At 39.2% G+C, this 25,563-nt stretch overlaps 1 protein-coding gene across 8 annotated transcripts in view; it reads right to left on the bottom strand.

The window, feature by feature from the left end:
- The window catches only part of RTKN2 (rhotekin 2), a 52,312-nt gene that overhangs the window by 6,206 nt on the left and 20,543 nt on the right, over positions 1–25,563 (bottom strand). For 4 of the 8 annotated variants that reach the window (XR_012043829.1, XR_012043830.1, XR_012043831.1 and 1 more), the window contains exons 9-12: positions 24,539–24,670; positions 17,613–17,778; positions 15,554–15,661; positions 13,962–14,030 (exon numbers count right to left, since the gene is read on the bottom strand). Coding sequence is in view for 3 of the 8 variants with exons in the window: in XM_072870530.1 (XP_072726631.1) it covers positions 13,483–14,030; positions 15,554–15,661; positions 17,613–17,778; positions 24,539–24,670 (954 nt within the window). In the remaining 5 variants the exon portion in view is untranslated. Of the gene's footprint in view, positions 1–8,193; positions 14,031–15,553; positions 15,662–17,612; positions 17,779–24,538; positions 24,671–25,563 lie in introns of those variants that run through there. The other 4 variants (XM_072870529.1, XM_072870531.1, XM_072870530.1 and 1 more) reach the window with 3 other exon arrangements.

Below are 25,563 nucleotides of genomic sequence, written 5' to 3'. Positions count from 1 at the left end.
AACGTGCGCTTGCACTGCCTGCAAAGATAATCATGTAAGAGTTGTGCTTTGTAATGACCTGACTTCTGCTGGCTTGTACTATCCGAGTTAGCCTGCTGTTAATACCTCTATCCACCCACAGTGACAGAGGGGGTTTGGTGGTGAAGGGAAGCATGAGGGGTGCAGAGCAAAGCCGAGCTATTAGAATAAAAATGCTCAAACACCTACTACTGTCATGGGGAGTGGAGGGATATTATTCAAGTTCAGTATTTGGTATGAAGACAATTCATTGCAAATGTCTCACAGCTGAGCCAGGCACTTCCCCTCTGCTGGACTCTCACCGGAAAAGAAGGCCTGCTAAAGTATATGTGCTCCAATGAATTCTAATTTCAAGCAGCTTGGAGGCACCCGTAATGCAGTTTGGCTTGTGCTTGCTGCTGTAGGAGCATGGGAAGAACTGCGTGTCCACAGCCATGGTGAGAAACCTGACCAGCAACATTTCATTGACTGCCATCAAAGCTGTGAAGGGGTTGGAAGGAAAACAAGTGCCTGACAAATCTCTCCCGGGCTATGGTGAACACTGCTGAATGGAGCTGGTTAGCCTTCCCAGGGAAACTGGGATTTATCCAAATACCATGCTTCGTGGAGTCGTGAACAGACAGATTTCACTGTGGTGCCCTGCTACGTGTGTCCCCCTCCCTGGCTGTCCCCGCGCTGGGAGCTGCTGTCCTGCATGGCCCCTCCAAGCTGCACTGCAGGCTGCACCCACCCTTCGCAGCCAAAAACCTTCCAGCTGCTCCTGAGTTACTCAGGCCTGGCTTTCTGTTTTTTTCCTTATGTGTGTGAACAGGCCTCGCGCTTGGAGCCTCCAGGCATGAAGGCAGTGTAAATGAAAGCATAAACACGGCTATTCTCATTAATAGATGTGCCGAGTGCGGTGTGCTGCAACTTATGCAATCCTGCTTTGAATGAGCGTGAGGAATTCATAGAATCCTCATAAATCTTGATCGTTTCACTTTCATTGAGGGTTTTTATTATTCCTTTTTTAATTTTGTTTGCTCCCCCCCCCCATTAATCATTCTCTTGTTCAGAAGTTTCCTCTCTCCAGCAAGGGAGAATTAAAAAGCTCTGCTTGGCAGAGTCGGTGAACCGCACCAGCTGCATACTAACGAGGACGAGGACAGCTCTCGAGCAACATGTGGGCAAAGAAGGGATGCAGCCACTCGCTCCAGCACATAGCCTTCAAGAAAAACCTGGATGCTCTTTGTGAGCAATGCGGCTATCCGAAGGAGTAACCTGGTGCTAACCTCGGTCTCACCGGCTTGGGGGATACCATTGCAAGCATCATGACATTTGGCCATCTGTGTCATGCTCCAGCTGCTGGTGTCCTGCAATTAACCGTATTTTTATGTGTATGATCTACCCCTTTGGCTGACCTGCTCACTTTTAAAAGGTCCAGTACCTTGAAACACTCTCTTAGGTAACCACTGTTCTTAGATAGCACACCAGGAAAAGCAGAGGTGGGGGTGGAAGGAAAGGGGAATCAGAGCATCCCCTCGGACACTGGGAGCCGGCCAGGGCGGAGATGACAAGTGGGGCAGGCCCTGAAGTAAGCTACAGAGGAGATGGGGCTGGAGGGGTGCTGGAGCAAAACCTCAGGGTGAAGCTGTAAGTGTGCCAACACTGAAGCACGGTGCTTTTGCTTTAAACAGGTAATTTGTGGGGTTGTGTCTAAAACCACTATTTTCATGAATCTCAAGTTTCATTATAAAATAGCCTTGGAGGAGAAAAGAAAAGCCCCTGCAGTGTGACCTACTGGACTGAATAGCCAAAATGTCAATACAAATAATATTCCATGACTTGTTTAAAGCCAACTGCCTCAGTGTTAGGATCCGGGGTTAGCAAAGAGGAATATTCTTAGCAAAGAGTTGTACTTACAAACCGGCTTTACTAGCACATACCTGGTAGCCTGTAGTCTCAGTCAAATGCTCGTCTTGTGAAAAACATCAAGGCAGGCGCATCAAACTTGAGTCCTGCCGAAACCCAGCACCATCGTCTCTCGTGCCAGTGGGGCAGCCCCCCCCAGGGGTGGGAGCAAGGCTGCAAGGGAGCCCACAGACCATGGCCAGCCTTGGCTCCCGGCCACCAGGGCAAGGACCCTGGTACCCCCTGCCCACCGCAGCTCTCAGGGCCAGGAGTGTGTCAGCCCACTCCTAAATGACTGCCTGCAGGGTACGTGTGCATCAGGGACGTGAGGACTGGGAACGTGAAGCGGTCTCACCCCGACAGCATCAGAGGAGGTGGTCACCACTGAGCTCATGAAAGCTTTGCCTCCCCCTGCTCTCCAAAAAGCAAACAAAAAAAAGAGGAGGTTTTGGGCTATAAGCAGCAATGACCCTGCAGCCTCTGACCACACATTGCATCACCGGTGCGGTGGCTTTGACGTGTCCGTTGCCCCAGCATTATGTGCCCTGATTATTTTCTTTTTAATAGTAGTTAGGTGGTTAATTACCTGAAGGTTGCAAGCTGAAGTCTTATTTTTCATACGTGACTTAGTAATTAAATTACCCCACTTGCTATTACATAATGTAACTAACAGCTACATGATTTTAAAAGAATAGTCAAATTTGACAGACAGTTTAGAGTAATTTCATTTTATATTGGAGCCTAATGCTAAGAGATTGCACAGAAAGCAGAAGGCAGCTGCCTGGAATAGTTTGAAATTAGCGTGTGGTAACCAACAACTATTATTATTGTATTACTGCTTGTATTTCCCAAATGGAGAATTAAATTTCTATAATATATACCATTTTAACAAAGAAAAAAAAAGTATTTTCTTTTTCTGGCAAGAAACACTCTTTTAGGAAATGATACCATCGAATGTACATTTCCCAAGTGAGGGGGCGAAAAAACCCCAGCATTGCAAGATTCCTTTGCACAGGACTTCAGCTTTCCACAGATGCCACTGCAGGATTGTCTGAGGTTTCTTCTAAAGAGCTTGCAGAAAGGTAGATTTATTATTTAGAGATGAGAACAAGCTAATTAGCTTTTTGAGCTATAATACACATTCGCTGTAACTGCATTTAGCTTGGAATTCAGCATTCACTTGCCAAAAATGAGACGTTCCCTTTCCCCTGCGCACTGACGAGCCCGAGTGTGCCGTTTCTGCTTCTTAACATGCGTCTAACCAAGAACAGTATGGAGAATTACAGGGCTGGTGACTAGGAACACAGGATCACATTTCAGGCTCTTGGAGCTTAATATTGGCCAGTAAATTTTTTTACCTTAATTTTAACAGGCTTTTACTTCTGCATATCAGTTTACATGGGAAGGCTGGCTCAGGCATGGGGACCTGGGCACAAACCTGATCTCCCAGCCAGACCTAAAAGTAACTCAATCAGTGCATCTTTAATTTGAAATGCTTGATGACTAATCTCTTGTTTTCTTTAATTAATGATCTACAGTTAATCATTATGAATGGTAAATAGTCTGTTTCGGCATTGATAGCGAGATTTCCTACGGGAAAATCTTCCCATATAGCTTTAATTTAAATATGCATTTTCACATCGCACTTACCAAATCCCTACCTTTATGCTATTGCATGATTACAGGTCCATTAACTAATCACATTTGACAACTTGTTTATTGAGGGAAGCAACTATTTTACATCTCTTGCCTGGGAAAGAAAATACTCTAACAAACAATTATTCAGCAGCTGCAATCATGGAGCACTGAATTAATTGCTTTGAAGATCTCAGTCAAGAAGATCTTGATAAAAATCAAAGAAAATGTCGTATGACAGAATGCATGAATGAGAGTGCCAGAAGGGAGTCCGGCTCGGTAAGCTGCAGCCCTGCTCCGGGGAGCATTCAATGAGAATCGCACCTTGAAACGCCAGACTGCAACAGAGGAGGCGGCCATGGAAAAGCTGATTTGCTTGTTTGTTCTTTTAAGCTTTAGTTTATCAAAAACAGAACGTATACACAGAATTTGATTATAGGATCAGGACGCTGCTAAAAGGGCAAACAAACCTGAGCACGATCAGGTCTATAAAGGCTGACACATGGATAGTGCATACATATAACCTCTGTGGCTGACTTCTCCTGCCACACAAATAATTAACCCAGAAGGTATTGTGAGGCTTAATGATTATAAAGCACTGTAAGGCTTTCTCCCAAAGGAAGCTGCTGTGATTGCACTGGAGTGGGATAAAAAGCAGAGCAAGGCATGTGGGAGTCTCGGCTCTGGACCTGGCTGGGCAAAAGTGTCTCAGTGCGCAGCGGTGCTCGGAGCCGGGCGCTGGGGAAAGGCAGCAGTGCCAGCACCGTTCGCTCTCTGCCGCGTGTCCAGGGCGGCGTCAGGAGAGTTTGCATCTCGAGTGCATATCGGCGCTTTGTTGGGACTAGAGCATTGTGGAAAATAGTGGGATCACTGCTGAAGCTTGATGCAAGTACTGAAGACATCAATTGGAAAGGAGTTTCTGATCTCTCTTCAGCTCCTTTGTCCGTGGGGCATTCACTGGCGTGACTGCTGCTCCTTCCACAGCATGAGAAGGATCACAGTGTCTCCCATGAGACAGTCCCAAACTCTGCTCCGTGGACAAGTCACAGCCTGCAACGCACTGGCCAAACACAAGGCCACACTTCCTTCTTTCAGCTGCTGCACCTCGCATGCTTTGCAAGCCAGCTGAGATGAAATATGTTCCTGCCAGATAAGACTAATTCCTACAGCGACACTGAAAGGGAAGGAGACCTTAATGGTTCAAAACCCTCTGTTTAAGGGGCTTCAAAAGTGAAGTACGAGGACTAAACAATATCATCTCTGAATATTATGTCACTATAAAAAGCTGAAAAAGTTGCCCAGTAAGCTGAAGGGTAGTGATAACGTCAGGCAGCTTTGCAGAAGACATCCTAATTGAGCTTCTGTGGGTCACATGAAACTCCTAACACAGTCAGCTTTTCAAACTGCCCTGTTCTCACATTAAAAATATCTTTGTTAGTGTCATCTCTCTAGAAACGGGGAGAACTTGAATTCTTTTCCCTTTCCTGCGTGCCCCCAGTTCAGAAGAGTCTGTGAGGATGGCGGTATTTAGGTCACGGTCATGAAACGTTGCACTGTTTCGCCAAATGCAGCACCACTAAGGACTAATGCCTTAAAAAGTGTAATGGAAACTACCGTCACTACTGTCCCTATTTATAGGTGAGGAGCTGAGAAGCCGTGGCCCTTGCATTGGCTCTTGTTTAATATAGGCAAGAGCCCGAACTGAATTTATACACTTGTAACTATATACCCCGATTCAAATAATTGTTTCTGCAGTAACCCCTTGGCTCTCTTTAATGCTTCAATAAGAGGCAGATGGAGCTGAACTCAATAATTGGCTCTATCTTTTCCTTTTTTTTTTGCAGGTATGGTTGACAGAATTTGCCATGCCGAAGGAAACATGTAGAAAAAGGCAAGTAAACAAATTGTTGCTGAAGTTTCTATTAATCACTCTAGCAAGCTGTAGAGTAGCAGAAGACTGATATGTTCTTGTTTATCCTTATGAAAAATGTAAATAGCGGGTTATGCATTAATGCTTGGAAATCACTAAGTTCACTTGCCAAAGAATTATACAATTATTTTAAATGGATAACTGGAAAAGTATGCATCGGTCTGTAGGCTTAACTGGCTCTTGCATGAGCTGGGATAAACCTGAGTTAGTCCCAAGACAGCAGACCATTCTTTACTGAAGGATAATGATCAAGCAAATATCTAAGAAACTTTCTAATGAGGTCATGAGTAAAATGTGATGTATTATTAGACACACAAATGAACTCTTATTAAAATAATAAAAAATTCTGATCTATTAAAGGCATGGTATAGTAAATCCAATTTGACCTGGAACTGTGTGTAGAATACCATTATTAGGATTTGTCCTTAATAAAAAGCTTCCCATTTACTTAATAAAACTTAAGTGAGACTCTCCAAACATAGAAGAAACTTTGCTCAAAGTTAGAAGAGCTAGTCTGCCCCACATCATTTCAAATGGCCCGTGCTGTGAGATAAAGCTGCGTTGGTGAGAAGAGCAGCTTGGTCCTCTGTGTTCAGTCAGTAAGTCTGGATTCAGGAGAAAGAAGGCAAAGTTGCCACAGGCCCTTGATTTTACTGCAAGCCAAATACATGGACTAAGAATCTGGCAGCTCAGTACTTCAACAGTTGTGACTCCGGCTGATACATCCACATCATGAGAAGGTCAGTTAAATTGCTCTCAGTTTATTTTAACAGCTCTCAACCCTTGAGTACAGACATGAGGGACTGAAGAGTAATGACCACTCAAAACCAAAGGAAGTAAAGCAGCTGCTGCCGTCTGAAAAACAAATGTTGTGTGGACAAAGCAGCTTACTTACACCAGCTACGCATCCATAACATTTTTCCTGCTATTGAGAAATTTGTAAGTCAGTTGTTAAGCTCACCATAACAGCACTGGGATCTTCTTTTCTTTCCTAAGGTGCATCTTTGTTTAAGCACAGACCATTCTGGCCATAGAGCAACGGAAACATTTTTGTTTGGCTTTCGCTAATGCAGAATAAGCAGCTAAAATGGAGACAATACTAGTGAACGTATTGTGTTCTTGTAAATCAAGAGTACCCCTGAGCTAGAAGTGTGTGTTCAGCTCTGGGCACCCAGCTCAAGAAAGATACCATCAAAATACATGTGGGATTTTGAAATAGACACTAATTAGAAAATGGAAAATATAATCCAAAGAAAGATGGAAAAGAGTGGGACAGTTTGCCTTCAGGGTAAAAAAACTTAAGCAAAGATATTTGTATTGTGGTACCACCTTTATAGCCAGTGACAAAAAAAGGAAGGTGATGGACGATTACAGACTCTTTCCCTCTTAGCAAAAAAAAAAAACCACAAATTTTAAGGTTTGGAAAGAAAACTCTTGTGGCATATCATTAAACTGCAAGTTCTACGAGGCAACAGTGACGCCAAAATTTCAGTAAATTAAAAAATACAATTTTTTTACTTCTAACTGCCGCTATGAATTCATGTCCAGACACAGACATGCAGTGAAACTTTAACAGGATAAAAGACTTCCCACGTCTGCATAGAAGAGCCTGTAATTACTAAGGGCTAGGGAGAAGCTGTCTGTGTATGAAACACAACTCCATAAATTCCTTCTGCAGGTATTCCTCTATCACCTTCTGACACAGGTGACACTGGACAATATCCAAAAAAACCCCTCAGGTGAGACAATGTATGTTATAATTCATATTCTTTTGTAACTATTTTGGAAGAAGTTTAAAGAAATGTGAAGAAAAGCCTTAACAGAATAAAAGACACTGCACTAGTTACTATAATTTTTCCCCCTTTGGGGAGGTACATAAAGAACATTTAGAAAGCTATCTTGATATAAAGATCTTGAAAGATTGTTTTTTCCCCCATGAAAAGCAATTTATTTTGATGTCTCGCAAACAGATTTTTCTGTGAATGTATAATACATATATGGAAAGATTACAGTATAACCATTTGCTAATGGTTATAGGAAGAGATCATCATCTCTTACTTTACTATGATCCCTTAAAGCAAACTGCAGCAACTTTATCTGCAGCATGATTTTCATTAAAGCTGCATTGGCTTGCCTTGCAATTATTGATCACACTGTTTTTTTCATGGACTCTTAAATCAGTCAAATATTCTAAAATTAAAATGTCTAACAATTCCCTCTATGTTTATTACAGTTCTTTTACGATAATTGGGCCAAAAGAACACTTTACTTGAGTGGCACAGTTAGCTTTAAATTAGCAGCACTACACCAAGCTCTAGCCAGTGAGGCAAACAGGAGTTCCCCTTCAGCACAAGACTGCCTATGAAAGAAAAAAAATAATGGATGGTATTAGTAGTGTCAGTGGCTCATTTATGAAGCCACCTTACAAAGCAGACGGAATGATGGAAATCTGCTTCAGGACACATTTTCTAGCAAGACTATGAGAGAAGCAAGATACAACAAAATGTTTAGGCACATTTGTGGAAGCAAGGTGTATCTCAGATAACATTTCTGACTTTACATATTCACACAGAGATCTATTGGATACATTGGACAACTAGTTGAGCAATCAATGCTAGCTGCCAAATGTTTTTTTTCTCCCTTCCTCCAGTTTAGAAAACTGAGGCCAATACTGTTTGCTATTGTCAGTACGAGCCCAGAGGGATACATTCAGCAGGCCCAGTAGAAAAGCAGCTGCCCATAAGTTCTCTGATTTACAGCAGCCATCACCCATGGTTTATAAACTGGAGTAAAGCTTAATGTAGATCTAGACTGAAGACAATTACACCAAAACCCTTTTACTCAAGAAACATTTTTAATTTCACTTGCACATTTTAACAGAAATACAATATGTTAGCAGCAAAAAAAGATTTCTGTTCTAACATTTGACAGTACATTAGTGTCCAAATCTGCATTTTTCTATTAAGGCAATCTACATTAATCGCAAATCAACTATGAATACTAGGACAGTATTTCCAACTATGTAGAAACCACTGTAAAATAACTATTAATATAATTACTATAGAAAAAAATAAAATCACAATACTAGCAAAAATGTAAACATTTTAAGCTAACGTCCTTAAAATCGCAAAAGGTACCGTCTACCATTCCAAGACCAAGTGAACGGCTTAAGACATTAGGTATAATATAAAAAGTTACTAAATTAAGTGTTTAGTCAATATTTCAAAAGTTCTTCATGTTCTGTGAAATTTATTTTCAAGTTTGGACTAGCAATTGCTTTCAAGTTGTACTTCCTAAAAGAAGAGTTCAGGTTGACTATTGTCTCTGCCCGACTTCAAGATGGCAATCCCACTACTTGATTCTGCTTTTAAGCAGCAATTAATTCATTCATTCCAGCAGCGAACAAGCAGGTACAATTTTCAGAGCAAATTCCTGACAAATGCCTCAGCAAAGTACCTAATCCCATGTGTAGTTCAGCAGTAGCAGATGCCACCAATGTCTTCACCATGCTACACTGGGTAGTTTGAGCCATTCATTCTGGGTGCAGTGTCTCTGAACAAACACTGTTTTTCATGGACTCCACCGCCAGGCAGCAGCACGCCGACTTGCCTGTGCAAATGTGAACATGGGGCAATGGGACGCAAGGGCTGGGAGAAGCCACAAGCCTCCTGCTGTCTTCCAAGCCTTGTCCCAGCAGGAGGCTGGCTAACGTCACTTGTGCCTTTGTGAAATATTTCCTATTTCGGCATTGCGTATAGATGCTAATCAAATGACTTCTGGTATTTGATCACTTGTATTTTGGGTCATGCAATTAAAGCACCCTCATGATTGAATGCAACTGATAAGATGGCTTAGTGGGTACATTCTCTTTTAGTGCCCAGAAGCAGCAGTTAAACGGTTTCTACCATGTCCCGTAAGAAACAGGCTGTCTTCTACCTCTCTGCCTCTAGACTCCCCCTCACCTCCACTTTGAAGGATGACAGCTAACAGCTCCCCAGCCCCACGCACTACCAGTAGACGGGCTTCAGCAACCACCTCAGGGCACGTCCTTAAAACCGTGCAGCCTGGGAAGTGAATCAGTGCAAAGTCTAAAACATCACTGTACCACACTGTGACCATAGCTGGCTTCCTCCTATTAGAGTGCTTGGGTACAAGCAATTTATTGGCCTTAATTCCTGGTTTGAATATTCATTCTTATTACAGTCAGGAAAACTTGAGGAAAAAAAACCAGAGAGATCTAATTTCTGAACAAGCCTATATAATTATAAGGGACCAGTATCAGTAACAAAGGATTACAATTTGTCACTATACAGAAAAAGCCAAAAAATGTCAATTTTCCTCACTAATATATCTTCTAATTATACTCCTAAAATTGTGCTCTGTTTTTATAACTAATATTTATATTCTCTTGAATAGACAAAAACTGAGTACAAATGTATTTCCTACAACTGACTTTACTGTACAGCTAAGATCAGTGTTTGCTGGTAGCCTGCAGTTTTTATCAGTTAAACCAGCTTGCTTAACAGAAGACGCAAAGGCAATAATAAATGGCAATACAGAAGGGGGGAAAAAAAAGAAAAGACTAAGTCAGTAACAATAAATACTAAAACCTGAAGTCAACTGATGCTTCATAACAGGGATTATATAGTGGTTGTTTAAAATAACAGAAACTACATTCAGTAGTAGAAGTCTTTCCAGCTGTAGGAGCCTAAATGTGCAATTAGTTAAACAAGTCTCAACACTGCCATGACATTTCACAGGACCGTTAAGAACAACACTGTTCTGAAGCAGGATGATCAGGGTAATTAATGGCCTAGTTTCCTTAGTGGTGATCAGGGCAATATAGTGAACTGGCTCATATGAGTCTAATTTAAGGATAGATATAAAATGTCAATCAACACAGCTTCATGGAGAATAGGTCTTGAATAACAGGTTGCATTTTACTCTGATATAGTAAGCTCGGCTTGCAAAGACACCTGCACTGAGGTGTTACCTGGAAGAACCCTAAGTCACCTACTGAACGTCATGTCATTTTATTTAAAGTATCATTACTAGATCAAATCAATACAGAATGTTATGTTGAAGACAGAAAACTAATTTCAAAATGCAGTATTAATAGGGAATCAGCAAGAAGTACAGTTGTTTTCCATCTTACTAAATTTTTTAAAGGCTCTGGGAAAAAAGGGACACGAACTCAATGGCCTGTCTGTTTGCTTTTCCCCACCCCCCTACCCATGTCACTGATGTAATAAAAACTTATCACCTCTCTCTACAAACCTTGCCTTGCATTCAATTTTAAAAATCAATGATCTGGAAGAAACTGTAAGAATCACTTGCAATAAATTTGCAAAGGACGTGCAGACTGCTGGAGCAGTAAAGAATGAGGACAGGTCACTTATACAGAGCAATCTGGATCACTTCATGAGCACTATTTTAATGCTGGTAAAATACAGTGTGTATCTCTAAGAAAAAATAAGATAGGATAATAAGAGGATGATGTACCACATTCTTGAAAAAGACTCTGAAGAGGACTTGAGCCATAAAAGTCAGCATCCAAGGCAATGCTTCCACAAAAAAAGAATAATACTATTTTTGAGGAAAGAGGGGAAGGAGATATTAACCAGAGTAAGAGGATCACGTTATGTCTCTATATAGTCCTGATGGATCACTATTGACATGTGGCATCTAATTCAGATGTCACAGTTAAAAATATTTCAATACATGAGAAGTACAGAGAAGAACATGAAGATTAATTAGTCTTGGATAACATTCATTGCCATAAGAAAGTTAAGGAATTCAGTACATCTCATCAGAGAAAAGGTTAAAAGGCACATAATCATGATTTATAACTACACACAAGCAATTAGAAAAGCTGATACTACAGAGATCAATATAAGCAATCAAATGCATAAAAAGACCAAAATAACTTAAGGTGGAGCTAGAAATGCAAATAGAAAAATCAAGTGAAAAATGTACCTGGGGTAATTAACCATTGCAACAGGAGGTATGAATGAATTCTCATCACTTGAAGACTTAAAATTAATATTAAATGCATTCCTAAAATATGTATGTTGAGTTCAAAACAAAGCCACTGAATTTAATAGAGAAACTGCTCGTTGAAATTCAATGGCCTGTTGAATTTAAAAATAAATCCTTATTATGGTGCCTTCTTGCCTTATATGTTTATGAGATTTATTTTGAAATGTAACAACTAAATGGAAGGGGGATACTAAGAAAAAGGTATTCTTTCTTTCCAGAGCACAGTAACATTTAAGGCTAGATTTAAAGCTAAATAAACTGCAACTGCATTTTGGAAAATACATTTTTCCCCTGTTTATTTTTCCTATTTCTTGTTCAGAGGTACACAGTCCACTTAGTCGACTGTCTGATTTACATAATCATGTAGTTATTCTTCAGATTTTCCGTTCCTATTTTTAAACCATTCACAAACCATCCACTTAAGTAACAGCATGATTTATTGTAAGAATGATTATGGTTGTTTCAGAGGGAAAATGGAATGTGATTAAACGAAGAATGAACAAGGACATTCTAGAAACGAAGGCCTCTAATCCTGCGAAAGGATTTGTAAATGAAACCTGCCTCTCAAGCCCCCTCCCAAATAGCCAATGAACTACTGAGGGAATTCAGCAGATACCTTTACAGCTGTGCAGCCAAGAGCTTAGCAGAAGACAAAAAATAGATAAAACAGACAAACCAACCATGCACACAATATCTTCTGGAGAAATGGTAAAGCTCCCAAAGCCATCCGCACTTCAGAGGAAAAAAAAAAAAAATTAATGAACTGTATGTATACACTCGCTGATATGACTCTCAACACAGGTCTGAATACCAAGGCTCTAGAGGGAGATCTGCAAGCAGACCTTTGCTCTTGGATAAGTTCCAGCATCTGAGATAAATGCATCAACCAAGGAAAGGGTTGGATATTTAAGCTGTGGAGCCAGGAGAACAGAATCTTTTCCGTATGCAATAGATGTTTTGCAGGTGCCACAGGAACCCTAATAACCCGTGCTTCTTACAAAAATGGTGTACAGTCTGATGGAAGAATATCGAAGTTCAATATTTTCACCTGAAGTACTTATTCTCTGCTATTTCAGAAAGAACGACTGGTGAAAAAACCCTATTTGTTTACCAGTAACACTGCCATGTTTACAAACCAGCTACCTACCAGGAACAGCTGAGAGGCTCCACAAAGGAGAAGCTACGCTACAGAGCCCCATTCATCAGAAAAAACAATGATAAAAATGAAATCCTGAATAAGTGTTCATATGCAGTACTGCTTTTAAACGTTTGTGTTAGTCCGAAATAAGCAGCAGTGATGGATCACATTCTTGCTCATACACAGATAATTCTGGTCCATTTGGACAGTGTGTGCACCAGCAAGAACTTAGGAGATCCCACACTAAATTGATAGAACTGCTTCAGAAATTCATATGGAGTTACAGAGCCATTCAGAAGAGCACAATAACTTTTCATAGCACTTTATCTTACAAGCAGTCGTTCCCAAACACCGAGGGAGAGATATGAATATTTTAGGTGAAGCCAAGCATGAAGCCCAAGAAAATCAGCTTTGCAAGACCTGTGCTGAATGTGTGTGAAATTCCCACTTGAACTAGTCTGAGGAGCTACAGATGGGCTAAACTGAGGGACTGGTAGAAGGCAATGGTAACATCCCTGTCGCAGGGACACTGAGTTACCCTGAACACTGCTGGTTTTTCAAGGGGAAAGTACTGAACCACTCTTTTCAGAAGTAGCACCGTTATTTCAGATAGAGATAACTCCCCCTGTTACTAGTGCAATTATTTAGATTTTGGCAATAATGCATACAGCTGAGACTGCAGCTAGCAGTAATGCCCCGGCTAAAAGGAAAAAAACTTTAGCCTCAATACTTATAAGCTATATGCTAAAATCTATTTTTACTCAAGAGTTATAGTAGAAGGCTGAGAAACTTAAAAATTCCAGGGACTCTTCTAAGCTAACTGTGATGTCTATGGCTACAACCATGATCTAGGGTCTAGCATTTCTGTGATGCATTTCTGTCTAGGGGTTGGTACTGGTTTGGTTTCAGACTCAGTCTTGTTAACCAATGAAATGGGATTCCCATGGCCTGCTAAACTGCTTTTTCTACAAGGACCAATTTTGTGAGGAGCAGCAATGGGTGTCTGCAATTGCTGCATTTTCATGGATAGCTTTGAATCAAAGGAAGAACTACTAGCAAATGTGCAGTTGGACTTCTCCCAGTTTTCTTTGCCCAATTGCTCTGTGTTCACCTGAGCTTTTGCACTGTATGGTGACTTATTGGAGGGTGGAGGTGGAGCTCTTCTTTTCTTTCCTCTGCTATCATTAGGACTTGTAGTATCTCTTTTTGAGCCCCGATGCATGTTTTTCTGAACAAACATCTCATGAGATCCATCAAAGAGTGAAGCCCATAAAGAACATGCAGACTCTTTTTGCTGGCCAAGCAGGAACTCACCATCACTCTCTTCGATTTTTCTTTGTATAATATCAGCTAAGCCCTCATGTTTCACTGGAGAATCAATGCCTGTAATTTTAAGGGATAGCAATTATCTTGGATTAAAACACTACCAATGATTTTACTGCTACCTATTTCGTTATTACTATTCAGAATACAAAACTGTATTAACTATGTCTCATGAAGTCTGGACTACTATTAAGAGTAAATGGATGAAATGGAAAAGATTACATATGCTTTCAAAGAGAGAACTGACGTGACAGGAGGGAACTGTTTTTGTGACAGCTGGCATTGAAGCAACAGGGTAGGCATTGATATTTCTTTCCAAGTAAAAGTAGAAAAAATAACGTACTACTAGGAAACCTATATGTATTGGATATTAAACATATTTTTGTTGTATAGTGCTTTGAAAATTTCATTTCACAGAAGGCCCATGAAAAAGTCTATGACTAAATATTCTTGTGCTTCTGGCCTGCAGAAAATGGGACATCTTTACATATATCGTTTTTCCTTATGTGCTTTAAGACTGTCTTGCCCCATTTCTTATCCCTCATACTGAATTTTCTATGTATACTGAAGTAATACTAGCCTCAAACAGCAGCAATATCTTTTCTATTGCAGGCCACATGTTAATGATTTTCAACACATTTTTAAACACAGGGTTTTACCTATGAATACTATAAATAAGCAGAAAAAAAAAGCTGGTATATTAAGAGTGAAACAGAGTTCGTGTTCTGTTCCTCACTGATGTATTTGAGTATCAGCAGAATTATGCTACTGTGTTACCTTCGTAAAACTTCTATATAGTTGATTTACTGCCTTGCTGCTCTGCAGTCATAGCTTAGATCAGACTCTCTTGACTGTTCAGTGCTCTGATGCACAGTAACACAATGACCCACATGGCATTTTGAGCATCTTCACAGTTCCAATCTCAAGCAGCAAGCAGTCAGGCATTTATAGTTGTACAGTGTTTCTCAGCCAATACCGCATCGGATCCATTAAAACAAAGTGACCTACTTTTTCTAGTCTGTAAATATTATTTCTGTAATGAAACTATTAAAATAATCCTGCTGCATACCATTTTGCTCTGTAAAAATACAAGTCTCAAATACATGCTAGCTAGATTTTCCAAGCATATTTTTCAACATCATCACCAAAGACCAAACCATTAGGTGAGTTATGTTAGGTAAGCCTTTAAATAGCTTTAAGAACAGCAAATTAATTTCATGCAACTAGTTAAAGACATTATTGGTTTGCAGACTGGACTATTTTACCTTTACATTTCCTGAGCTTTATACTACCCTTACGATGAGTGTTTATTTCTAGTGACAGCTTTTTTGAATGTGTTCAGGGCTCCCTAGTTACAGTTCAGATTGCCGATTTTTGGCTCAAGGTATAAAAATATATTCATTATTTGTGCTGTTACAAATTCAGATTTAATATGAACTCCTTGGTATGCAATTATGTTGCTCTTTCATTGTCTGAATTGTCCTTGAAAAACTCAGTGTTTCAACATCAACACCAGAAGCCATCTGAATACAGACAATGTTGTTTCTGTTACCCTGCAACTTGAAAAGACAAATCCCACTTACTCATATCATGGTAGACGGAGGTCGCTTCTTTTGTCAAGAACAAAGGTGGTTTCCGTGGTGACATAATCTCAATTTTCATAAGTTCTTCACAACAATGTTTCCACTGGCCTGAGAGAGAAAAGAGAACAATGACTGGAACTTAAACACTTCAGCTTGAAAAAAAATTGAAGTTATTAGGTTGTGTTAGGAAACTATCTCCAAAGCAATGCTAAACAGTAAGCATTTACTTTTGTTTAGCAGGAATGCTCAGGACGCATTTGTATTTTCAACTCTGTACTCATTCTCTTAGCACAAAGGTCATAAGCTACCACCTTTAATTTAAGCATCCCAGCAGTACTGTTATACTATGAGGGTTAAATATCATAGTTTGCCTTCAAATCCCCAAACACAGTATAAATTCATCAGAAAAAAAAACTAAAAAAAAAAAATTAAGGTTAGGGAAGCTTCATGAAGTTATCGGGGACAACCTCCAATATACTGCAAGCTGGATGTTATACAACTATGTTACAAGTTATAGTAAAGGAACGTTCTGTCTTTAATAGAGGATAACTTGCCTTTTATCCGTTAGCAGACAAGGAAACCTCTTTTTCTATTAATAGATTTTGACCTTAAGGAAAACAAGACACAGTAAAATTACTTTGTTCATACCAATCATTCCAAGTTTTCTGAGCACATTAATTTTAAGAGAATTTTAGAACCAGGGAAGAAAAAAGGCATTTAAATGCCAAGTGACCCATTTTTTCTGAACCTAAGGAAAACGTCTCAAAAAATCCATGGGTATTCTATCTTTAATGAATAAGAAGTAGTTCTTTTACCCCACTCTACGGCTAATTTAGAGAGGATGCCCTAGTTTTTGCTTGGTGTGCTTCTTTAATTGATGGAGCCTTTTCTCATTGTAAATCAGAGCTAGAAAGGACTAGAAATACAAACTACAATACCGAGTTTCCACAACCTCAATTCACTGATTTTATTGGTGTAACCTCTGACTAAAGACTGATATTTCATTAGTTGAGCTGGTTCTGTTTTCTGACCTGATAAAAATGACTAGCAGGAACCAACTATACCTTGTCAATGACAGCATAATAACTGACAGTTGTTCTCTACTCTTAATAAACCTGTGAGTCAAACTACTAAAGCAGAGGAAAAAGACGAACACAAATTAATCAATATAGTTCTCGTAGTAAATATTTGGTGTTAAACAAGCAACACATTATACTACTTCAATACCCTATCGCTGTTTTGCACCAATAAATGAGTTTATCATCTCATGTAAGAACAGTGTTGCCCCAGAGCTTAGCCAAAGGATCAGGGTATCAATTTATCATATCATTTATATCATCTGTTACAAAGCCTCAGGTACAGCTTTTACCAGGTTCAAGCAAGCAGCGTGTATTTGCATGACTGGATTGGAGTGTAGCTAGGTAAGCATATTCCCATGTGACAAGAGTACCAAAACCTTAGAATTGCCAACAGAATCAAGTAATCCCTATTGCAACAAACTGCAATTTAATTCATCCATAATACTGCTGAGCAAAGAAATCCCATATATACGTGCCCACTTGCAAGGGCTGGCTGAATCTGCATCTAGCCAAGGCCTCACATGAATCCAGCATCCTCACTACTTCCCACTAAGGCTTCTATACCTAAAGGTTTCACACTTGCAGAATCTCACAAAACCAACACACTACTAGTAGGATGCCCAAGCAGAGGTGGACTCTTCCTGCTACAGCGGAGGAAGAGATGGTGTGAATTTAGCAGTCCTTAAAAAAATTATCTAGAACACTGCTAAAAGACACCAACTTCTTTTGAGATTGATGGACGTATTCTGCTTCTGGTTTCCTGCAAAACCCAGACTGAAGACATGGACTTTGTTTTGTCAAATATTTGCCTTCCAATGGTTTAGACCACCACCCAATATTATCCCAAAGAACATTTCTCTTCTCATGGTTGCAAGCAAAGGCTTATGAGGCAATTCCAATTCAAATTGTTCAAAGATCCCTTTGATGTTACATAACACCCCACTTGGAGGGCACGCTGCCAGCACTGCCTGCTTACTTACTCAGATCATAAAAGTGCTGCCAGAAAGCCTCCATCCACTTATGAAGCTCTTCCCTACTGTCAGTAGCAAAAACTTGCATCACAGCCTCTCCAGACACGGGGTTGATAACAGAGAAGTTATTAGTTCTTCTCTTGGAGTCCTTATCCACAGCTCGAATTCTGGTTTCCTAGGAACGACAAACTGTAGTAATGAGTTATTGCTTCAGCTCCACACTGGCATCACCTTATGGCCAACGACAGTGTAAGGGAGGTATCATTTGGGTTTTTTATCTAATCCAGATTAAATTCCACTAAAAAAAAGGAACTAATGTCAAGAACTGCTTATATATAAAAATATTTTCTCATAAAACTATTAAAATGGCATAAAATATGAACAATAAGGGAATGGAGCAGAATTACTGCAGTTTAGTTCTGAATTATAGAATGTACATTCTATGTTTCCCCTCCCTCTGCCTTCAGCAGCTCATCTCACACAGCTCATCCTTCTCCACAGTAGTTTAGTGAATAATCTCAAATAAGAGCAAGCAGCTCCTTTTCTCTGAACTCTTCAGCTGGACAACCACATTGTTACAGCTGCTATTTAGGTCTCCTACTGCACTTCTGTGGGCCATTGTTTATGCAATGTATTCTAAACTTGTTTCTATTTTATGTTCATCTTAGTGAATCAGGACATTCAGGGCTAATACTACAGCGACAGAAAATTTAAAAAGAAACTTATCTGGTCCACATTTAAAGGAGCATTTATAGCAGTTACTCATACAGTTCTGCTAGAACAAACTTCCAGCATGAAAAACATTTTGCTCTAATATAAAAAAATCCTATTTGTCATTTCAAAATAGACATTTTAGTTTTGCCTTAATTAGGGAAAGCTACATAGAAACAATTAAAAATATGTATGAGAAGTATATGACAAGTCTATCAAATTTCTTCAGCTAATGTTAGAAAGGCTATCAGATTACACAGCAGCACTGTTACAGCCAAGGTTTCCCCTTCTGTTCAGGGACATAGTTCAATTGATTTTTATCATCTAGACTAGATCCAGTGGTATTTTCATAGTATCCAGTTTCTTTGTTATGGTATTAGTACAGTAAAAAAAGCACTTACCCCTAACTGAGTGGGTTTTTTTTTTTTCATGTGTAAAATACTAGAAGATTTTCGTTAAAGTCTGATAAAACACAACTGAAAAAATTTCCAGAACACAACTAGTCAACATTGCTGCTCATCACAACACGATGAACAAATTAAAATAATTAACATTACTTTATTTACAAAAGTAAAAGCAGAAACCCCAGAAGTATCTTTGCATATACAATTCAACCTGACTGAACAAGCAATGGCCTATTACAACACTGCTCTTTAAAGCATTTTTGCCATATCCAGGAGAGCAGCATAAACCCAAATCCTGATGGGATGACGAGCTTCGGCACCAGGGAACCAGCCGGCACCCTACAGCTGGCTGGCCCCGGAGCCTGGCAGGACACAAAGCTGCCTAACGCACATTAAGACCATGCAGTGCCCTCCTGCAGCACAAGGGTGTCCCCTGGCATGGGGAATGCCCCAGGTTTTGAAGGAAGCCAACAACCACAGCCAGAGTTGTGTTTGAACATCTCCTCTCTGGATGGACAGTGAATCTGACCACAAAGGTAGGCTCAGGGCATTCCTCAAAATACAGTGGGGACAGATCAACCATGCTCCTTTTTACACAATTCAACCAAATGTCAAACATCTGCTAAAGATGTCAAATATACACCTACAGAAATTAAGTTTACACGTGGGATCCCATGGGGATAAGCCTAGTTATGATACTCAGAAAAACAAAAAATATTCTACAGAACATTCCCCAGATTTTAAATGCATTACTGAAGTAACCATTTGAAATACCTACAGCTGCTTGTAGCATATCTGATGGATATGCTCATTTAAATTCTTCTGTCTAAAAATAGGAGATGAAGTAATTCATCCATAAGCGCTCTATATCCCATTAACTCAGGTAACCATAGATACCAGCAAAAAAATTAAATCAAATAGATTAACATTTGACAGGTAAGAACTTCAAGCATACCATACACACAAGTTTATTTAATGATGTTTGCTGCAGGTTTTATCCCACAACTATGGTATTATTCAAACGAGATAAATCCTCAAGCAACAATCTCTATCTGATGCTTGAATATTTAAGGAGTGGTACAAGATGCCATTACAGTAATGGGCTGATGAATTTACCAAGCTTGGGTGAATTACACTACATGCCCAGTTCCACTTCACAAAAAAACAGAATAATAAAAACCCCAGCCAAAAAAACCAAAAAACACCCCTGCAAAACAACAACAAAAAAGTGTCTTAAGGTACCATGTTATAATGCTTAACCTTTCACAGTCGTATAGACAACTGAACCAGTTCTGCTACAGCTGTTGTAAAGACCAGAACAATCAGTGGATCGGCATAGGAAAAACGGAGTTGAATCTTGAACTCAAATGACTCTTTTTGGGGAAGCTGAAGCCAGTCTTACATCCTATATGCAAAAGATTATTTTTTTTGAAGGTGGGGAAAGACTAAAAGGGAAAATTATAGATTTTTTTTTTCCACATAAGGTAAATACAAATATTCCTCTATACTTTTCCCCCCAAATCAAAAAATCTCTTTGCCTGATAATACATCTCTGGAGACCTCATCTTTTAAGCTAAAAAGAAAAAAAAAAAGGAAAAAAAACAACAACAAACCACAAAAACAAGAAAAAAAAAGCGGGGGAGAGAGAACTTTTTTATTGCTGAGGTGCAATACTTTCCTGCTAAGCCTGACACACTGAGGAGCACTGGTTATAAAGATCATTTTAAGACATCAAAACAAATTACAGTTCTTGAGAAAAATATTGCATAGCCTAAAATCCAGTTCTGTGTATCTATTTTAAGATTAAACAAACCAAATCGCACATAACAAACTTCCTTCATGTTTTTAGTACCAAAAAATAAACCAAGAAATAACAACACAACACTGGAAACAAAATATAATCTCTTCATGTGTTGGTTTCTGCTGTAATGTTAACAATTTCCATGGTTTGTTTTAGGCGAGCAGGGAAATATGGTTAAATTTAAAATTATGGCTTTCAAACACATTAATGCACAAGACCGAATTCACCAGATCAGCTACGAATATTTTCTCCTTTCATCTTCATTGTTTTGTGAATTTGTTTTAACATAACATCCATGTGGCCACTGGATGGTAAGTATAATGTGCAAGTATAATATGGAAGAGCAATATTAGGATTTCTATGCCATTTTAGCTATCTTCGGTGCAATGCAGCTGCGAAAAACCAGGAGAAGGAGATGACGTTATGTGACCAGCCAGCATTCTGTGGAGCACAGGGAGTCATAAAGCATTGTTTCCAAACCACTCACTTTGGGCATGTGTGTTATAAGGTCCACTGTGTGGGATCTGGGATATTACATCTGCTTCTCCAGCCTGCATCCACAATCTCTTTCAAGCAATTGCAGGACTAAACTGAGCAACGTGATGTGAGATACCAGCTATTTGGAGGCATTTTACTAGTCTGTGCTTTTCCAAAATATTTTCACGTGTATGAAGGCTTGTCTAAGCCAACCAGTGCGACAAAGACCTTACTACAGAGAACATAGATATTTTCAGGGCTGCTCGTTTCACCACTGGTGGAGTTCCGTGATGCAGAGAATATTGCTCATACTGCTGGCTCCCTAAATGTTCACATTGTCAAGAACTCATATTGATATCCTTCTGCTCCAGTCCAAGGGTGAACTCCCTGGTTCCCTAGAAACACTGCATGGTTCCCCTGAAGTTATGCTGCTGCAGCCATCACTAAATTTTCCAATGAATTTCTCTACCTGACCTAGCCCAGAACAGATGTACCAACAAGAACTGTCATTCAAGGTAACAGTCTGCAGAAATGCCAGCTTGATTTTGTCCTTTCACTCCTGCTACACTGTTTAGCAACCAATCTATGAACCCTGAGCCCATGGCTGCAAACACTTGTTGTTCCTCATCCTGTTCACCTCAACAATTAGCATGAGCACGGAGATAGCTCTGGGCCTGCTGCACTGCATGGCACCAGATCAAAGACTGCATGGGCAAAATATGCCATGAAGGAAATCATGGGCCTACGTTAATTCAAAGCGACATCTCAGAATTCCTCAAGCTTCAGGCACACATGGCACAAAAAAAATTTCATAATCTATGACCAGGACACAATAGGATATGTATTCCAAATACTGAGCAACTAACATGAACCACTGGCATATGCACCAATTTGCTAAGCTATCAGGTGTAGGCAAGGCCTTTATTATTCATTTCAAACTAAAGAAAACTTGAAAAAATTTCAGGAACTGGCCCATAAGGAGTATTTATTGTTCAAATTGGATTCCAGCAAATTTTCTTTGCTACAGAAAATATAATTTCTCTTTTCGCACTTAGTTGTGCAATATAATAAGTTATAATCACATTTAGCTGGAACAATAATAGTAGCACTTGCATAATAGGAACTGTAGAACCATTCTTGCTCAACAGCAGTAGGAGTGAAGTCATCTGAAGTTGAAGTAATGACTTTGCTGATCTTAATGGCTTCTTCAAGTCTCGATTCAAAGGGAATGGGAAATAAGGCTATCAGCATGAATATTTTCCAGAGTTTCTCATAAATCCAGATTATTTCATTACTTTTCAGAAAGTATCTTCAATTACATGTAAAGGATCAGCTTCAAATTAGAAATGAAAATGCAACCAGAAGAGATTTTAGTTAGAACATCTAGAGTTGATGTTCAATCTCAACTTTCATTTTGAAATTGCTGTTTCTATAACAACATGTAGCAGACAAGCCCATATGATTAGTTTGATTTCATTTAATCTGTAAGAGAAATTTCATAACAAAGGAATCAAAAAATATCTGCAGGCATTAAGTTATTTTCAAGAGTAACTGTTTAAGTAGTAAAGCACCCAAATATGTTTTAAATTGCAATTTTTTCCTGGTTTTAATTTAAATTGAAGAAGTATTCACAGTCATATTCTCCAGCAGTCTGACATTTTTGTAAAATGGCATAAGATACATGATTTATGTACCTTCTATGTTAGCTTTAAGGATAGTCTGCAAACATACAGTCTCCCAGCAAAGGCTTATCAAGCTGGATTTTAGGTTCTAAGGTAACTTGGAGGAGCAAAATACCTTAGTATGGTTATTTTAAAAGGAAAAGCAAAACTAGGATACAGACCCAGAGACCTTCAAGGAAAGATTTGAGGTAGCCTCATAGATAATTTTCAAAAATATTACTGTTGCATTTTTGAATATGGATTTACTAATTCTATAATTTAAAGTTTACCATTTCTTAACTGATATTGTGAACAGCTGGAAAGCAGAATTATGGCAAAGGCTGACTAGTGCAATTAAAAGTGACTGAAGAGGTAAGCAAGTAAACCTGCTTAAATATATATCACAATATAAACACTTATTTAATGTAAATGCTTGAACAATTGGAAGGAAAAATGGCTTTGTTAAAAGATATGGCACTAGTAGAAAGGTGTTTTTAATTAATCAATTTAAATCTTAGCACATTAAAAAATAATCCTAACACAAACAGGTCACATTGTTGCCCCCAGTTTAAATGTTTGGTTTATATACAAGTCTCACTCTAGGTGAGAATGCAGTCATGTTTTCCAGAAACTTTAAAGCCACCAAAACCTGATACTGCTCTTGTAAGAAGCAGTTCTTTATTACTCTATGCCCCTACACATTCACAGTCATAGCCTAGCCCCTTCCTTGTACCACACAAGCATTTGTGTAGCCACATAGTGAAATGGATAAGAGAATTTATTAAAGGGAACCACAGTTGAAACCAACCCTCCTCCTTCCCCCAAAATGAGCTAATTTTAACCCACATCAGTTCCCTCATCCAATTCATCAGTCAGCTGCCCTAATGCCTGCCTTGGCATAAAGCGGCACAGCAACCAGAACAAGCAACTGGATGGGAGAAACGCTTCTTTCAGAATTAGTGTCGGCATCAAGAGTTCAAGTAGTACAGCAGCAGAATCCAGATCAACCTGTGCTTAACACAGTTTCCAAATGTGTCTGTTTATTTACGTAAGATGAATCTAGCTACGTCAATTGTAAATAACATTAAATTCCTCTACTCATCCTTACGTGATATTAACTCTTGATGACTGCACCAAAAACAGTTTTTGAAAGCATCTCTTCACTCTAATGCTCGCCATTCTAGAAGGTCCTTCTGATAACATTCCTAAATTGAACAATTAAATACTTACTTCAAATTAAATACTTAATGTTTCTTTAGCAAAACAGTAAGTAACGTTTTAATTTTAAGTTGAAAACCCAGCCTTTCCCATCAGGGTATGAAAAGCAGCAATAATGTCATCCTAGAGAACAGAACTTCCAAAGTTATTATGCACTGTACAAAACCAGTATTAAGAAAAGCAGCTTATTTTAAGGCACTAAAATGCTTCAAACAATTTTCCACCTCTCCTTCTAATTAAGACTGTGGCCAAATAACACGCACCAACAAAAAAGCTTTTGTTAAAATTTCACCTTGCTGAGGACAAAAGTCTACCAGAGCATTGCCAAGGGACTGTAAGCAATACATTTCCAAGGGCTGTCTTATGGAACTGTCATATAACAAGTTACTACTTTTCCTGAGGAAAAACATCCTCCTTTCTACCTCTATGTTAAGTCTAATGCAATAGAAGGAACTTATGTTCACAGCTAAGGAATGTAAGGTACTTGCTAAAAAATTCAGCGACTGCAAATTTCACTGAAGCATATCCCACCCACATACTACCTATAAAGCATATCAGCAGCTTAAAGCCCAAATGACTGTAGGTATGTCTTAAAACAAAAACAACCTCCCCAAAAATAAACAAAAAACCCAAACCAAAAAAACCCCATACAACCAATTTTACCTTGTTGATGGAAACCGTCAATGCTGGCTCGAGTTTAGCTTCAATTTCTTCTGGAGAGTAATAACAAAAGAGCTTGCCACCTCTTAGTACGCAATACAACCTCCTCCAGCTAGTTAGACTTCCTATCATTTGCTAAAGGGAAGACATAGTCAGAAACTGCCAAACAAACTACAAATTAAGAGCATATTACAAGGTATACACAGATCAGCCCTGTGTGATCAAAACTTGGCCACACTGAATTATTTCCTAAAACAGACTTTCTGTTGCAGAACATTTCAGAGTGACTGATTTTTGAAATGTTAGTAATACTTTAGATGTCTTCTGGTGTTTTACAGTTTTCACAGATCTATTGTCTCGTGATACTCGCAATACAGAATCTGCTGGTTTGCACAGACGGAATGAAATCTAGAACTGGTGTCCACTGTCAGAAAGAAACCACCTTTATTGCTACAGTAATTACACAATAAGAGAAATAAAGAGTATCTCACTTTGGAAATACACAGTACATATACACAGTACAAATACAGTACAGCAAAGACATTTGTCTAGAATTTCCACTTCCTCAAACGAATTTTCTGAACAGCTTTCACAAATGCATTATAGTTTTACATAGTTTAAAGCCTGTAATTCAGCACTCTGACAAATGACCCAGCCCCTCTGGCCCTCCGCTATCACCTCCTCATTTGCCTAGTTGTTGCAATGAACCAAAATAGAGAAGTAAACTGAGTTCACATGAATCATTTTTGAAGGGATGAGTTTAAACATGGCTCAGTTCACCAGTCAGATTCACCATGCTGTGATATGAACCCTTGTGCTAGCACAATGAGAGGTATGTACAAGGATGAGAGCCACAGGATTATTAGGACTGCTGCCATCAAGTACCAGCCTAAACCGATTCTGAAACAACAACTATACTTGATCTTTATGTAACAGCCTAAATAATTTTATTGATAAGCACGCCAAGGAAACATTTATTTCTTGATGCTTAGCCACTGAAGATAACTGTAAACACAGCTGTGATACAG

The sequence above is a fragment of the Ciconia boyciana genome, chromosome 8 (assembly GCF_034638445.1).
Source record: "Ciconia boyciana chromosome 8, ASM3463844v1, whole genome shotgun sequence".
Lineage (NCBI taxonomy): Eukaryota > Metazoa > Chordata > Aves > Ciconiiformes > Ciconiidae > Ciconia > Ciconia boyciana.
Note: the sequence above shows the minus strand (reverse complement) of the source record. Positions and strands in the feature narration are given on the sequence as shown.